At 41.7% G+C, this 14694-nt stretch overlaps 2 protein-coding genes across 3 annotated transcripts in view; both read right to left on the bottom strand.

The window, feature by feature from the left end:
- Positions 1-7707, bottom strand: part of RNaseZ (ribonuclease Z) — a 44682-nt gene extending 36975 nt beyond the window's left edge. The window contains exons 1-7 of the mRNA XM_084604031.1: positions 7312-7707; positions 6387-6437; positions 6148-6218; positions 5910-5974; positions 5658-5712; positions 5296-5406; positions 2190-2257 (exon numbers count right to left, since the gene is read on the bottom strand). Coding sequence (XP_084460157.1) covers positions 2190-2257; positions 5296-5406; positions 5658-5712; positions 5910-5974; positions 6148-6218; positions 6387-6437; positions 7312-7598 — 708 coding nt within the window. The 5' untranslated portion in view covers positions 7599-7707. The remainder of the gene's footprint in view (positions 1-2189; positions 2258-5295; positions 5407-5657; positions 5713-5909; positions 5975-6147; positions 6219-6386; positions 6438-7311) is intronic.
- Positions 7708-9224: 1517 nt separating this feature from the next.
- LOC146189094 (E3 ubiquitin-protein ligase SMURF2-like) overlaps positions 9225-14694 on the bottom strand; it is a 138714-nt gene continuing 133244 nt past the window's right edge. For both annotated transcript variants that reach the window (XM_084604026.1, XM_084604027.1), the window contains one exon: positions 9225-14306. In XM_084604026.1, coding sequence (XP_084460152.1) covers positions 14207-14306 — 100 coding nt within the window. In that variant the 3' untranslated portion in view covers positions 9225-14206. The remainder of the gene's footprint in view (positions 14307-14694) is intronic.

Here is a 14694-nt window from a genome sequence, read left to right as displayed (position 1 = left end):
TCCGCTTGTCAACGACAGGAGCCCAGACTCTTCTTCTTTTTTGGCACCAACTGCAGCCCCACAAGGTCTTCTGCAAACATAGCTGATGTTCTACACTTTAGACAGTTCCTCAAATCAGAAGAAAGTTTTTATGTGATAGCGTTAAAGGCCCCGTTCACAGAATAATATCCAGCGTTGGCTGCCGGAGTTGGCGTTTTGAGCGGAAAAACACAAGCTTTCAGGCAGCAGCTAGTGGCTGACATAGCCACTCATTGATTGGATGTAGGGGTTGCCTGATGTTACGTTTGACAAGAGCTGCCAATTCGGGTCTTTCCTTTCACATGGGAGGATGATATCAGGATCAGCCTGCCGGGACCCTTGCATTCAAGTTACCCCCAGACCACGCAGGCACATTCATAAGTCTTGGTTAAAGCGTGGCTTTATGTGTAGGCTGGTAGCCTGTGTTGTCACGTCCTACCCTTAAACGTGGAGCGTAAGTGTCCCCCATAATTTTTTAAGCTCAGCACTGTGATAGCTATCTCAAGACTGCTGTTCTGGCCTACTTTCTTCCACAGAGCTGTCCAAATTGATATTCCTAATTCAAGTTAATAGAAGCATCTCACAGTTTATTTTTATTTTATTTTACTTTTATAAAAAATAAAAATCTCACAGTTTGTACAACTCTCATTGTTTGGTTAGTGCTAGTTCATCATCATTGATTTGGACCATGTCATCACAACAAAGACAAGATTCAAAGCAATAAAAAAGAAATAAAAAAAGCAATAAAATATTTAGGCTCAAGATAGGTGGTCAAGAACAATTCAACTTGGCAATAAGATAATGCAAGTTAGCGTTTCAGCTGCCATTCCAACTTTTCACGTAGCAGCACTTTTGTTTTTATTGTATTCCTATTATGTTCTAATTGATGTCACATTTTCCACTGCGTACAGTACTGGCTGTTTTCATGACAAGCTTTTCAGTTGATAGGGCTGTTTTTCACATAGAGGAAAGTGAACCACAGTTATTATTAAGACCACAAATCGCACAACTCCGCAATGCAATTGAATTTTCCGCAGGTCTGTTTAAACCCTGCACAAAGGAAGGTGCTGCATAATAAATGGTTTTGTTAAACAGCAAGTTTTGTTACTGATATCTGCTTGTTTCATCCAACACAAAATTGTTGCCATGCCTACTATACAGCTGAACAAAAGAATCCTGCAGAGCAAGGACTGCTGGTATTACCTAGTACGACATAATGAAACAGCCAATGGGAGGCAAGGGAGCAGGAAAAACCTAATCCATGTGGTAAGAATTTTCGTTCTCCCCAGCGACAAATAGGACTGCTGTTTTTCGCAAAACTGCGCCTTCTTGGTTTTGCGATCCCAAAGACACCATCATGTTTCGTTTTGGAGAAAAAGAAGCAGATATCCCAAATAAGAAGCGTCTTAAACAGAAGCAACCAATAACTGCTATTTCCCTATGAAACCTTAGCTGAAGCCAGATTATGGCCGGGTCAGAAGCATTTACACATTGCTCCAAAAGCAATGCGATGTGTTCAACTGAGGCACGACAACTCGCACGTATATGCCTCTTTCATAAGGTATTGTATCATCATGACCTACACAATAAATTGCTCATTCCGCCTTCTTATATATCATCTCGCATAAACCACATTCAAAAAGTGGGCATAACACATGCAATAGTAGAAGCTTCTTTGACTCATTCATACCCCGCACATCGAAAGGCTGGAATCGCCTTCCCACTCCTATTGCAACCATCACTAATTTTTCATTATTCCAGTTTGCCGTGCGCAATGTCGACCATGCGAATTTTCGTTAGTACTGTATAAGCTTTGCCTTAATTTCACTGTGTTCACCTCAGACTACCGTGTATTTAAAACATTTCTGCAGAAATAGTGCTTACATACTGTTTAATGATACACTGTAATACATTTTTTTGTGTCCGAAATAATACTTGTGCAATATTAGCCAATACTTAACTATGTTGACCTCTTTTATTACTTATATACTATGTGTATGCCTTTTTATGCTGTGCATATTTTGTATTCTTGTACTCCACCCACTCCCCTCTGTAACGTACGTTTCTACCCTGAGGGTAACAATAAAAGAAAGAAAAAAAAAAAAGAAACTTTGCCAGACTGATGCAAAACTGACAACACACCGAACTAAATTTAGAACAAGCAGGCTCACCTTGCAAATGTAAGCAACGACAGGAGTACTGTTAGGGTCATCTTGTGAGCACCTCCTTTGTCTTTTACCTGGACGCCATTAGAAGGTGTGGACATTAAAAAAAATCAAAATACTGATTGTAAAGGAAGGGTTGATAATAACGAGAAAGGCATCTCATGGAAAAAAGAACTTTTCACATTGCCATAACGAACGAATAAAAGCTTTGCATTTTGTAAACATGAGAAACTAACATGAAGAAAAGAGAGCACTTTTATAAGTTGCTTTTTTTTTTCTGTCTAAGGCCTATTTTAAAAAAAAAGCTTAACCTTGGTTTTCTTGTATCTGATCTGCACAAAAGAATAGAACACTGTGTAAGCTGGCTTGAATGAATATTACTACATAGTAGGAACAGTGCAAAAACGATGTGGCAGGAAGAAGAAAGAAAACAATAAGCCCAAGATAGGCAATAAAAAACAATAATTTTGATTAATAAATCACACAAAAAGCAATAGCATGCACACTTATGTATGTGTGCATGCTTGTACTATCGACAGAAAATGTTTATGGGACACGAATGTGAAGAAGAAAAACAAATTATTCCTGGGGAGTAATGAGAGCCTGTTACCGATAAACATGCGAAGGTACAAAGGAGCATACTCGTTCCTTCCTCTGGTAACGATACCAGGCGACCGGGTAGTGATGCAGAGGTACAGCAATGTTGTTTCTACAAGAACTCATATCCCGCAAACTTTGACTGCTGATAGTATGCGTGTAACTGCATTCGTGCATTATAAATTTGAAATGAAATCAAATGCAGGATGCTTGGGCTTTCGCTTTCAGACATCCTCGATTAATTGGCTTTTTCGCTGCCCGAACATTGCGTCTATATCGCGGAGGAATATTCCGTGCTACACAGGTGCTTGCCAGCAACTGCAGGCCCTCAAAAATATGCCGACAATTATACCTTATTTCTAAAACAGAAAGTAACTGATTATTAGTAACCGATCAGTGAAAAAAAAAAAAACATCTGGATAACTGTAAATGTTAACCCTTGCAAAAAGTCAAAGAAAACGCAATTTATTTATCATCAACCAGACTATACCCACTGCAGGGCGAAGGCCTCTACCACATTCCTCCAATTAACCTGGTCCTGTTCTAACTGCATCCACCTGACACCTGCGAACTTCTTAACCTCATCCACCCACCTAATCTTTTGCTGCCCTCTGCTGCACTTTCTTTCCCTTGGAATCTAATTGGTTACCTTTAGAGACCATCAGTTATCCTCTCTTTGCACTAGATGTCCTGCCCATGCCCATTTCTTCTTCCTAATTTTGGCTAGAATGCCAGTAACTTGAGTTATTTCTCTGACCCACTCTGCATGGTTCCTATCTCTTAATGTTGCACTTATCATTTTCTGTTCCATAGCCCTGTGCCTTGTCCTCAACTAAATAAAACCCTTTTTGTTAACCTCCACACTTCAGCCCCATAGGTGAGTACTGGTAGGATACAACTTTTATACACTTTCGTCTTAAGTGATACCAGCTGCTAGTCATAACATATGAGTGTTCCAAATAATCAAGCACTTCAACATATTACATACAACTCTGATATATCAACAAAATGCTAACAAACAAAGGGGGTGCACATAGATGACAGGGGTAGTTGAAAGCACTGTATATGAAGACATCTGCTACACTGAGCAGTTTGATTTCGTTCACTTACTACGACACTGAAAATACTTTTTTGTGCAGCGCTGTTTGGGTTATCTAGTTTGAATTACTGTATTAGTGAGCAAATCCAGAACACATGGCAGCATATCTGATTCCAAGAGAAGCTTGTGTGATTCAGGGAGGCACCCAGCTAATGAAGCACCTGTTGAGGATATGTCCTACATCATAATGCACATTTACAATGCTTTAATTAAAACCCTATATCAGCTTCAAAATGCTGTTGAACATCTTCTCACACTCTTGTACAAAAGTACTCGCTAACTGCTACCAAATGACCACTTCCATTAGTACCCTGTACAATGAGAAAAATATTTGGAAATATTTTTGTTCATACATGTTCCTACGAGCAGCACTCCCGCATAGTGCCCCCAACAAGGGCGACTCGCTCACATATTCACTGTAGTGTTTTAAAAATACATCGCCTTTGAAATTACATTTCGTATTTTTACATACTGCACCCGAATGTGGTCAATTCTTTCTTCACGAAGTGCACACATCATAGGTGCAATGTGAAATCAGAAAACAGCTTTGAAAGATTTTGTTTACATACAGAAGCATGATGTGTAATCCTGTTACCCCCAAACACACTCGGCCGGTGACAGTAGCACCACCACATTTTGCTTACAGCACAAAGCGGTGTTGATTTGTATCTATGCAAGAAGGCCCCCAAGTGTATCGAGTGCAGTACAAAGCAGGAACGGTAGCGACCAGCTGATGGCCCTGTAGCGCCTCCCAGGTAACATTGGATCTTTTACAATCTGTGAGTGCTGCACATGGCCACTACTTCTAATTAATCTAATTATTTCTAATTACTTGGGTGCACAGTGGCCTTATATTTGCTTGAAGTATAATATGCAATGACACTGCCAGCCAATGCTCCACCGGTAAATGCACCGATAAAGTTTTTGTGTACTCTCTCTTATAAAAATTGCAATTACTTACTGCTGACACATGATCACAGTGATGGCAGTATCAACAGAAAGAAAAGGTCTAGTTTTGTTTAAGGATTTTACTGTGTCAGAATGACTCAGGTTATGAGGGACGCCACATGGAGAGCTCAGCAAATTTTGACCAACCAGAGTTCTTTAACGTGTACCAACAACGCAGCGTGCATAGGCGACTTGTTTCTCGCCCCCATCAAAAAGTGGACGCTGCAGCCGAGACTGAACCCGCGTCCTTGGGTTTAGCAGCTCAGTGCCCTAACCACTGAGCTACCACAGTGGGGTAAGTTTAGTGCTTGGAATCACAAAAGCACTTCAAACTACTTCATTAAGTTTACATTGTCATAAATATAACACTGGCAAATTCAAATGTTTTAAACATTGTAAAACAAAGCTTCATACTGTCTAGAATGCAGCGTCGCAACACAAAGGCCCCATGTGTAGTAAATAGCATACCTCCACTGTCATCATTTCCAGGGGAACCTATGGCCTCTTTGGGGAACAGGGGAACATAAACAACCTCCATGCAGTTGTCTGAAAACACCTTGTCTGAGGGATTCCTCTTGGCTATACATGAAAATAAAAATATGCATGCCTCCATTAGCGCAAATGCCAAGCTACAAACGACACGCTACACAAAGATGATGTATCTAAGCTAGCCAAAGCAGACCTATTACTAATAAAGCTAGCCAAAGCAAACTGCATATTATTAATAAAGCTAAAGATACTTAGCAGCAAGTTTTATGAAATGCCGAAAAACCACAGTCAAAAAGCTAGACAAAGACTTGAAAACCGGTTACCATAGTTTCAAAACATACTTATTGTTACATTTTGTAGAACCATGAATCCTCTGGTCATCTCAAACAGCTGCTCCTGAAAACAGAAAAATATATAATTCACAAAGACACATACGAAGTTGTTGAAAGCTTAGGAGATCACACAGAGTGATTCCTCCACTAACATGTATCATTACTGCACTACGTTATTATCACTATAGTGCACAACATTAAAGCAAAGTGTCATTATTATGACACGTTACAATCACTACCTTTATCTTGCTATGAACTTACCATATTAACTGGGCCGTGGATGAAGAACTCTGGCACTCCAATGTCTTGCACTGTCAGGGCCAGACCTGCAACGAGAAATGTCCAGTTTCTATCACAAGCAATATCCACAACAAATATATATATTTGCATTAGGTAAATAACATTTTGTCCGTGTTTTTCTAATCTCTCTTTTTATTTTATTTTTTTTTCGCCTTCAAAACATTGCTCGAAACCTTGGAATTCGTCATGTGCAACTAACCTGGAAGGCCACCCAGGTTTTTCCATTTGTTGTGAGTAAAGAAAAGGTGCTCCAATTTTGCCAGCTTCACCCTGGAAAGAGGTTAACGTGAATATATGGTGCTGAAAATGTATTTGTAGTTGAAAGCATAATAGTAAAACTTAGGATGGATGGATGGATGGATGGATGGATGGATGGATGGATGATAGTGGCTCTGCCCTTTGTATCGGGCGGCAGCTTGCGCCGCCTAGCATTCTCACTTGTGCTCAGTTGCCAACCTCTGGGTGCCTTCTCCACAGTTGAACAAGTACCTGTAACGAGGTAAATGCGCGAAAATATGAAGTGGGAATTGAAGTGGTCCCACTTGAATGCAAGTGGCCTCACAAAGGTCCACTTGTAATATATATTCATGTGAACATTTGCATTTTCTAACTGGCAGAACTAATGTGGCCTTTACAATACGAGCTGTTGACAATTTAACCTACTAAATTGCCTTTATCACTTCTGCAATCACTGCAAACAAAACAAAAAAGACATCGCTGATGCCAGTATGAGTCTCCCACAAAGGATGCTTTTTTTTTTTTTTTTTTTTTTTTAGTCGATATTTATTGCCCCAGGGCATCAGTAGGTTATGAGATGAAGGATGAATGAATGATTAAATGAATGGAAAAAGGTTGGCTGATTTTATGAAGTCCAGAAATGAGCGATGATGAGGTCCCTGCGTCCAAGTGACGTATGAGGCAGGATTGGTTGCTGACAAAGGATGCTTTTGTTGACTTCCATGAAAGCCTATGTAGTCGTGCTCCAGTGTTTTGTTTTCTCAACTGGAAAGTGGTCTCAATTGGAAACTTTCCGCTTGATCTCACCCAAGCAAGGTTTGCCTCTAAAATAAATTCGTTCAGAAAACCGCTAACAAGGAAATAACTGTCACAAGCGCACAGAGTTTATAAAAATTTCATGCAAACGTAACTGACTGTTTGGAAAGTTGTCACAGAGAATCACTTTCCAGTGGATTCTGAAACTGGCACCTCGCCGTTTAGAGCAGATATGAACTGAAATACAGTACATTGAATCAATATGTTGCTAAATCTCGCGGCCCACTAACAGAAATTTTACGGCCATTCTATCAGTTTTACTTCTGTGCTCTGCGGGCAAGATCGACCGATGAACGAAATCAAAACTTACCGTCCTTGGTCCGTGCTGACATAAAGCGACTGAGGATTTCCAGGGCCTCCATTACCCAGCACCCAGAGTGATATCTCTGATGGTCGAGGTTTAGGTTTATTGGCATTTTTGGCTTTGGCACTGATCCGCTGAGTTCTCAGTTGTATGGCAGCAGTCGGTACCTTCGGCATGCTCTCTATGATCTTTAACAATCGATCGGCCGCATTCGTTTGGGAGGTGCTGCAAGCCCGAACTGTTGCTCGAGGGTGAAGAAGAAGCCTATTCACGAAGGCGAGTGCGGATGTCATCTGCTTCAGCAATTCGAGCACTTGGACACACGGCTATCAAATTTGCCATGTATTTGAAGGCACAGCACAGCACACAAATGTATCACCTGGGCGCAGCCATCTTGAACCATCCGCTGCGCCCTCTCGCAACAAACTGATGCCGTTACCGTTACACCCAAATTGCTTCCAAAATCAAAACAGTGTCAAAACTACTGCCCTGAGTTTTATTATAGTGCACTATGTATCAATCATTGAGTGGTTTGCCATTCTCCCTCGAGCTCATGTAAGGCCGATACTGGACGAATGGCTGAACATGGCCTATGGTCCCTGGCTGCACCCAAGCACCTCTTCTTTCATTCCCACGTTCCTTGATCCCTGCCTTTACGGCGCGGTTTAGGTGTCCATCCTGAAGCCTGAAATATGCGCTTTACCCTGGCTTTAAACCAATTTGTACCTTACATTTGGGTGCCGGACCGGCAGACACGGATAAAAAATCTCCTCCATACTGGTGTATTGACCCGAGCAAGCTTCAAACCCGGGTCTCTAAAGCGGCCTCGGCGCCCAAATTTTGTTGGAGGCGAAATGCAAAAAGAAAGAAAAGCCCTTGTGCAGAGTGTTAATAGGTTGCACACATTCAATATATTTCCTCAGGTGGCCAAACGAGACCCCTCCACTGTGGCATCAGTCACTGTTTAATACTCCTTGATCAACCTTCTCCTCATGGTGTGGGTGAGCCAAGAACGTGAACTACAACAGGTTCCCTGAAATAGTGATTTGCATGTTCATCTTCTTTTGGACCTGCGAAGGTATTGAAAATGTAGCTTTGACTGAGAAATATGTTTATACGATCATATTCGGTGCATTCTTATGGGACTGGTTTCACAACATGGACTTACCGGTAACAACGGCAATTAATACCGTTTCTTGGGCTAGTTGGTTCATATTTCTATTGTGAAAAACTGCGCCGAAATAAACACACCACAAGACAGAGGACGGGACAAAGGCGCTTCAAAGGCCTACACACTACATGAGAGAGAGTGCAGTCTCTCTCCCTCTCCAAACACGTGTTCCAGCATTCGCATCCATTAAACGTCACCGCTCAAAAACGCACAAAGCCACAAGGCACAAACCATGGTGCACGGCTGCAGCTGTGCATAATATCGTGGGCTCAAAACTGTGGCTCGTCTACTTTTAGTGGCAGTGAGAGAATCACACACGGCTCAAATATTTATTTTTTTGCTTCACTAGAGGTCAACACCGAAAGGTGGAGCAGGGCTAACAGAACAGTTTTACAATATTATGTTTTTCATAGCTATCATACAGCAACCGCTCGGCAATGTATTTGTCTGGTTGACTCTGCTACAACTGAGTATGTATGACCAGAAAAAGGAACAGGGAAGAGAATTCTACACAAGGCCCTAACCAAGCACAACTGTTGGCCTGGGGAAGCGCCTTTGTCCCGTCCTCTGTCTTGTGGTGTGTTTATTTCGGCGCAGTTTTTCACAATAGAAACAACGGCAACAAATCTCACCTTAGCTCAAGTCATCTAGACCTATATTCTGTCATTCTATTCCAGCACCCAGAATGCAGCAAACGGAACCAAAATAGTAGTGAAAGTTTAAACGATGATTATGACATAAGACAAAGTAGACTTTATGGTACAACTTTATTTTGCATGGTGTTCGCACATCCTCCGATGCCATACACATCGTAGGAAACAATGGAAGTATTTTAAGAATGGTCTAAGTTGTCTGGACTCTCACAAAGAAAACATCAAGTGTTGCACACCAAATGCAAGGTGCAAAATCCTGGTCACTAGGTAGACAGCTTTTATACAAGAAAAGCAATGCATTGACAAAACAGCCTACACACTACATGAGAGAGAGTGCAGTCTCTCTCCCTCTCCAAACACGTGTTCCAGCATTCGCATCCATTAAACGTCACCGCTCAAAAACGCACAAAGCCACAAGGCACAAACCATGGTGCACGGCTGCAGCTGTGCATAATATCGTGGGCTCAAAACTGTGGCTCGTCTACTTTTAGTGGCAGTGAGAGAATCACACACGGCTCAAATATTTATTTTTTTGCTTCATTAGAGGTCAACACCGAAAGGTGGAGCAGGGCTAACAGAACAGTTTTACAATATTATGTTTTTCATAGCTATCATACAGCAACCGCTCGGCAATGTATTTGTCTGGTTGACTCTGCTACAACTGAGTATGTATATGACCAGAAAAAGGAACAGGGAAGAGAATTCTACACAAGGCCCTAACCAAGCACAACTGTTGGCCTGGGGAAGAAATCACCAAGCACTCTTTCTTGCACACCATTTTGAATGACTTCATCCGCGTCACAATCGCACGAGCGAGAGAGGAGGATAGTCCAATGCTGTCTGGTACTTTCAACTACATTGGCATTTGACGCTCTGAGGGAAGAGGACCCCCAAAAGAAGCGCTTATAACAAGGTTTCCTCACTAGCTTTGTACAGGTATTTCTAAAAGCACACATGACAACTACAAGCGCCCAGACACATGCTCTGTGCTTTCATGCGCGCAAGACACCCAAACAACAGTAAACATGTTCATTCGGAAAAAGCGTTCTGCTCATTTTGATAAACACGGCAATCGCAACAACTCGCTTGCGCCCCTAAACAAGGCATGTCTGCGAGACAATGGTGCATCAAACAGCTTACACAAATGCGCATAAAAAATTTACAGGAGAGCATACTATAAGATTGCTGGCTGCACAGATTATTACGTCAAGTACGCAATAAGTACACGAAGCAGCCTGAGCCATCAAATGGCAGTGTCAGAAGTTGTGGGAAGGAGACTATGTAAAAAACAATTTCATACATTGTCATCAAACACGGTCACTCAACTGCGCTTGCCTAAAATGACCCGGCCTCAACAAAAACCCGCAGCAGATGCCGAGAACAGCTCGGGCAACAAGCATCCATACAAGCTGCAGGTGTGGTCCGGCAAGCGACAAATGTTCAGCGCGAGTAGACAGCTCTAGCAGGCCTGATGCTGGGTTGGAACTTTGAGGGCATTAACTTCCTGCCGATGTTTTGCTTGGAATGTGAACTGACTTCAGCTCCTTTGACACAAAACTGTCCCTTAAAAGGAGCCTCACGACAGGAGAGACAGGCACTCTTCTTATGACTCCAGGCAAACAACTTCACAGCACTTTAAAGGCTTCTGCACAAACTCGCATCATACTAGGTGGCGCCAAGGGCAGGAAAGTCTCACAGAAAAGAAGGCTTCACACGCTGTGAAGGGTCATGGAAAGGTGTGTATGAACGAATCTTTTTTTTTTCTTTTTTTTCTTTTTTTTTTTTAAGAAAAGCTGTGTGGGTTGCACACCAATTAGCAGTTCAACATGTGTCCGCAGGCAGCTTTTGCAAGAAAAACATCTCTTATCAGGTAGCGGACGTGACATACATCTCAGAGCTTCTCCCAAGAGTGAACAGGGGTCGGATTCATGGTTTGCCTTTGGAACGGGCAGTCATATTAGAGCCATGTATTTAATTTTTTTTTTTCATTAAAAAGCCCACCATATGCCTGAAAACTGATCCAAAAAAATCTAGCCACTAACTAAAACTGCTCCACAGTCCTGCTTCATTACTTGCCAAGGAATAAAACTCAACCTGAAATGAAATTTAGAGCACAGGACAAAAGAGCATATGTCGGTTAAGTTCTGAATGCAGTTGAACGGTCACTACCAAGTCATAGTGTAAAAACAAAGGAGAAAGTAGACAGGACAGCAGGTAACCAGCCCGGTTCATTTTTTTTTTCTGCAAGCTTTGTCGATATGTCAAAAGAGTGACCCTTGGAACGCCACCATGAGATCTACATGCGAGACGTGCCATCAATTGAACATGGCCTCAAAGGAAGACGACGACTGCTCACACCTCTGGTCGTAGACGACGGCAAATGCACGACCTTCTCTGCAGTAGTGAATACATTCACGCTACAGGCTAGAGGTGTGAGAGAGGGGGCGGGGATGGGACGGACAAACCAGTGATTGCGTAATGATCAGCTAAACAACAAAACAAAACAGTTACAGGGTGGGGAGGGACACTGGACTAGTTGCAGCTGGTTGCGATGTATAATGGACAGAAGACGAGTGGCGCAGTGCAATATCTGCTCCCCCCAACCAAAATCGCAGGGTGGGTGGCAAAAAAAAAAAAAAAATAGTAATAATGTAAAACATATGCAAAATAATAATTAAACAAATAGCACTACACAGTTGGGCAAAAGCAGGGTTCATTAAATAAGGTGCAAAGTTTGTTACAAACGACGACAATGCAGAAACATCTGTCAAACAATAAGCACAAGAAGAAAATTACAAGTGCGTTTCGTGCACAGCACAACAAAAACAAAGATACAAAATTAAGATAACCCTCTCATGCCCAGTTTCTCTTCACGACTTTTTCGAAACGATCCTTTTTTTTTTTTTTTATGTGGTTATCACAGCAATCTTTGTTTTTTTTTGTTACCAATATCTGTACTGCTATGGTTCTTTCTCTTAACAAGCTGGCCGTCGAGTTGTCATCTGATGAGAAGGCACGTTAACTATTACCGGTAGCGCACAATTCACTTTGAGTTGTTTCTTTATTTTTCACTTCTTAACACTTGCGTGAGCATGCCTCATCAACAAAGCCTCGTCTTTGTTTAGATGAGTGCAGCTAAATAGGTAACCTTCGGCACCAAATTGTATGATGTACAACAGCGTTCAAAGTTTACGGGCTGAACGAAAATAAATATTTAAAATAAATTTAATTTCTTCTCAATGTGACATTCTACAAACTTATACGACAATGATGTACATCAAATAAGCCAGGTTGGCAAACTGAACTTCTGGTCCAGCACAGTTTAAAAGAAAACCTTCAAAGCAGGAGACAAACACTCTTCACAAAACCTGTTTTTGCACAGTTTTTGGCAAAAAAACAATAAACTACTAGTAGCAAGGTGCTAGTTTATCAGATAATCACTGTTCACTGTGTGAAGCAAAACAAAAGCCTTAAAAGAAGGAAAATGGGAGGGAGGGGGGGGGAGGAAAGAGAGACAATGGGTTGCTCGGTGTATTAGATGGTATGTTTAAAAAAAGAGAGAGAGAAGACGACGAAACAAGCTTTAGCAATGCATATTAAGGGCACCACAGTGGTGCGAAAAAGTGGTTCTATGTACAGAAATGTTACCTCCTAACAAGTTCAGAGTACTAGTACTACACTTACACTGGGTGTTCAGTAAGTTTTAATTTCCTGGCAGCATATATATACATAATATGTATTTCTTGCAACTGAATTGCGAGACACTGCATGCAAATAAAAGAATGGACAGTCGTCTATCTAAAGAGCATGACATTTTCTGATTCAGTCCGCGACAATAGCAATTCTGCTCCACTCCTGGTTCTTATCTCCATGTCACGATAATGAAAATCTACATGGCACCAGATTTTCGCTTTTTTCTCCCATAAACGAAGGAAGATTTGAACAGCCGTATTTCAAGTCCCATGAAAAGGTCAACAACTTAGTGCTTTGTTGACGTTGCAAACAGCCTTCATTCGTCCACAACGATCGCAGAGATTCTTGCGCCAGCACCAGATGTGTACTTCCAGTGACAGGGATTATGCCAAATGATATGCTCTTGGGAAAGAGGACGTTGCAAGCTTTCACTTAAATGAGCTGGTTTTCAATTCTATCATTGAAGAAGAAAAGTTACAGCCGAGGAGGAGGAAAAACTTGCTAAACACCCCTCGTAAGTGCAACTTTGTGAACAACAATCGAAAGATCTGCCAAGTCAGCAGCCTTAATATGGCTTGTGTTTTTGCATAGAGAGACAGATAAGAACTAATAGAGTTGTGAACATCTGTGAGATGCTTTAAAGCAACGTTTCAGGCACGTGCGATAACAATACTATACAATGTGATTCAACCAAACTAACTAAAGAACGCAACACAAGCTTGACAGAAAGAGAGAGAGAGAAAAAGAGTGTTGTGCTTGAAAAAAAAAAAGAAAAAGAAACAAAATCCTCGTTGTTCAGTTGTTATGTGGCAGTGGCAGCACAAAAAAAAAAAAAAGAGAAAGAATTAAGAAAGAAGACAGAGAAAAGATGGTGCTTTGCTGCATCTTTCAGTCTTCTGAGCTGGTACACTCGTATCACACGTAAAAATAAACCGTTCGCAGGCGGGCAAAGTGCGAGTGTATGTGAGTCATTTGCTCGCTGCGACAATGCGGAAAGAGTTTCGAAGGTACAAGCAAGACCAAAAAAAAAAAAAAAAAAAAAAGACCCGTACAAGCTGCTGCTCTTGCTGCTTGCCCATGTGCACACATCGAAAGAGTACAAAGCCACAAAGTTCAGCTTCTCTGCGTTGTCCGAATGTGCCACCGAGACACGGGTTGGCTGCAGCTGTGGCACCAGCTTGGCATTTCCAAATGTCTTCTCACACGCTCAACACCGGCTCTTCCGCTCTTGGGGACACACATACACAGCACGTCAGCTGATGTGACGCAACACGAGAGCCACAGATGGCATTGTCAGCCTGTCACTGCTGCTGCTGATGACAACGATGGCAGCGGTGATGCATAGTGGGTTCGGAGAATTAAAAGATAATAATAATAATAACAGTCACTCGACAGCGAATCCACACGTTTCCTCAATGGCTTGGGTCAGCTTCTCTGCAAGCTTCTCTTGTGTTTCGTACGGAGGCAGGTCGATGCGATTGAAACTGCGTGCAGAAAGAAAAAAAAAAAAAAAAAGGACGGCAATGATTTAGACACGTATGCGGACATAACTGTATGCCACAGTTTGCGGCTTTTTTTTTTTTTTACGCCCTTTTTAGAGAGGCAAACAATCAACGAAACAAATTAAAAAAAAAAATTTAAGTAATCAAGCAGGTATAAAATTTCAATGCCAGAGACCAGAAAAGTTCTCAAAACATTGAACAAATACATCTGCTCGACACATGATAATGGCATCTTGCACCATGGAAAAGCCCTCTCTAGAGATCTGTACGATAAAGGTTAACAATATTCTTAAGAGGCAATATGGAGGGCTCTTCAAACTATTCAAGGGAGCGAGAAGTCTAGGGATCATATATATCCAGAGTTCTGTTA

This window comes from Amblyomma maculatum, chromosome 5 (genome assembly GCF_055883805.1).
Source record: "Amblyomma maculatum isolate TAMU_Amacu chromosome 5, ASM5588380v1, whole genome shotgun sequence".
In the NCBI taxonomy this organism is placed as follows: Eukaryota; Metazoa; Arthropoda; class Arachnida; order Ixodida; family Ixodidae; genus Amblyomma; species Amblyomma maculatum.
The sequence above is the reverse complement of the archived record's forward strand: the minus strand, read 5'-3'. Positions and strand labels throughout refer to the sequence as shown.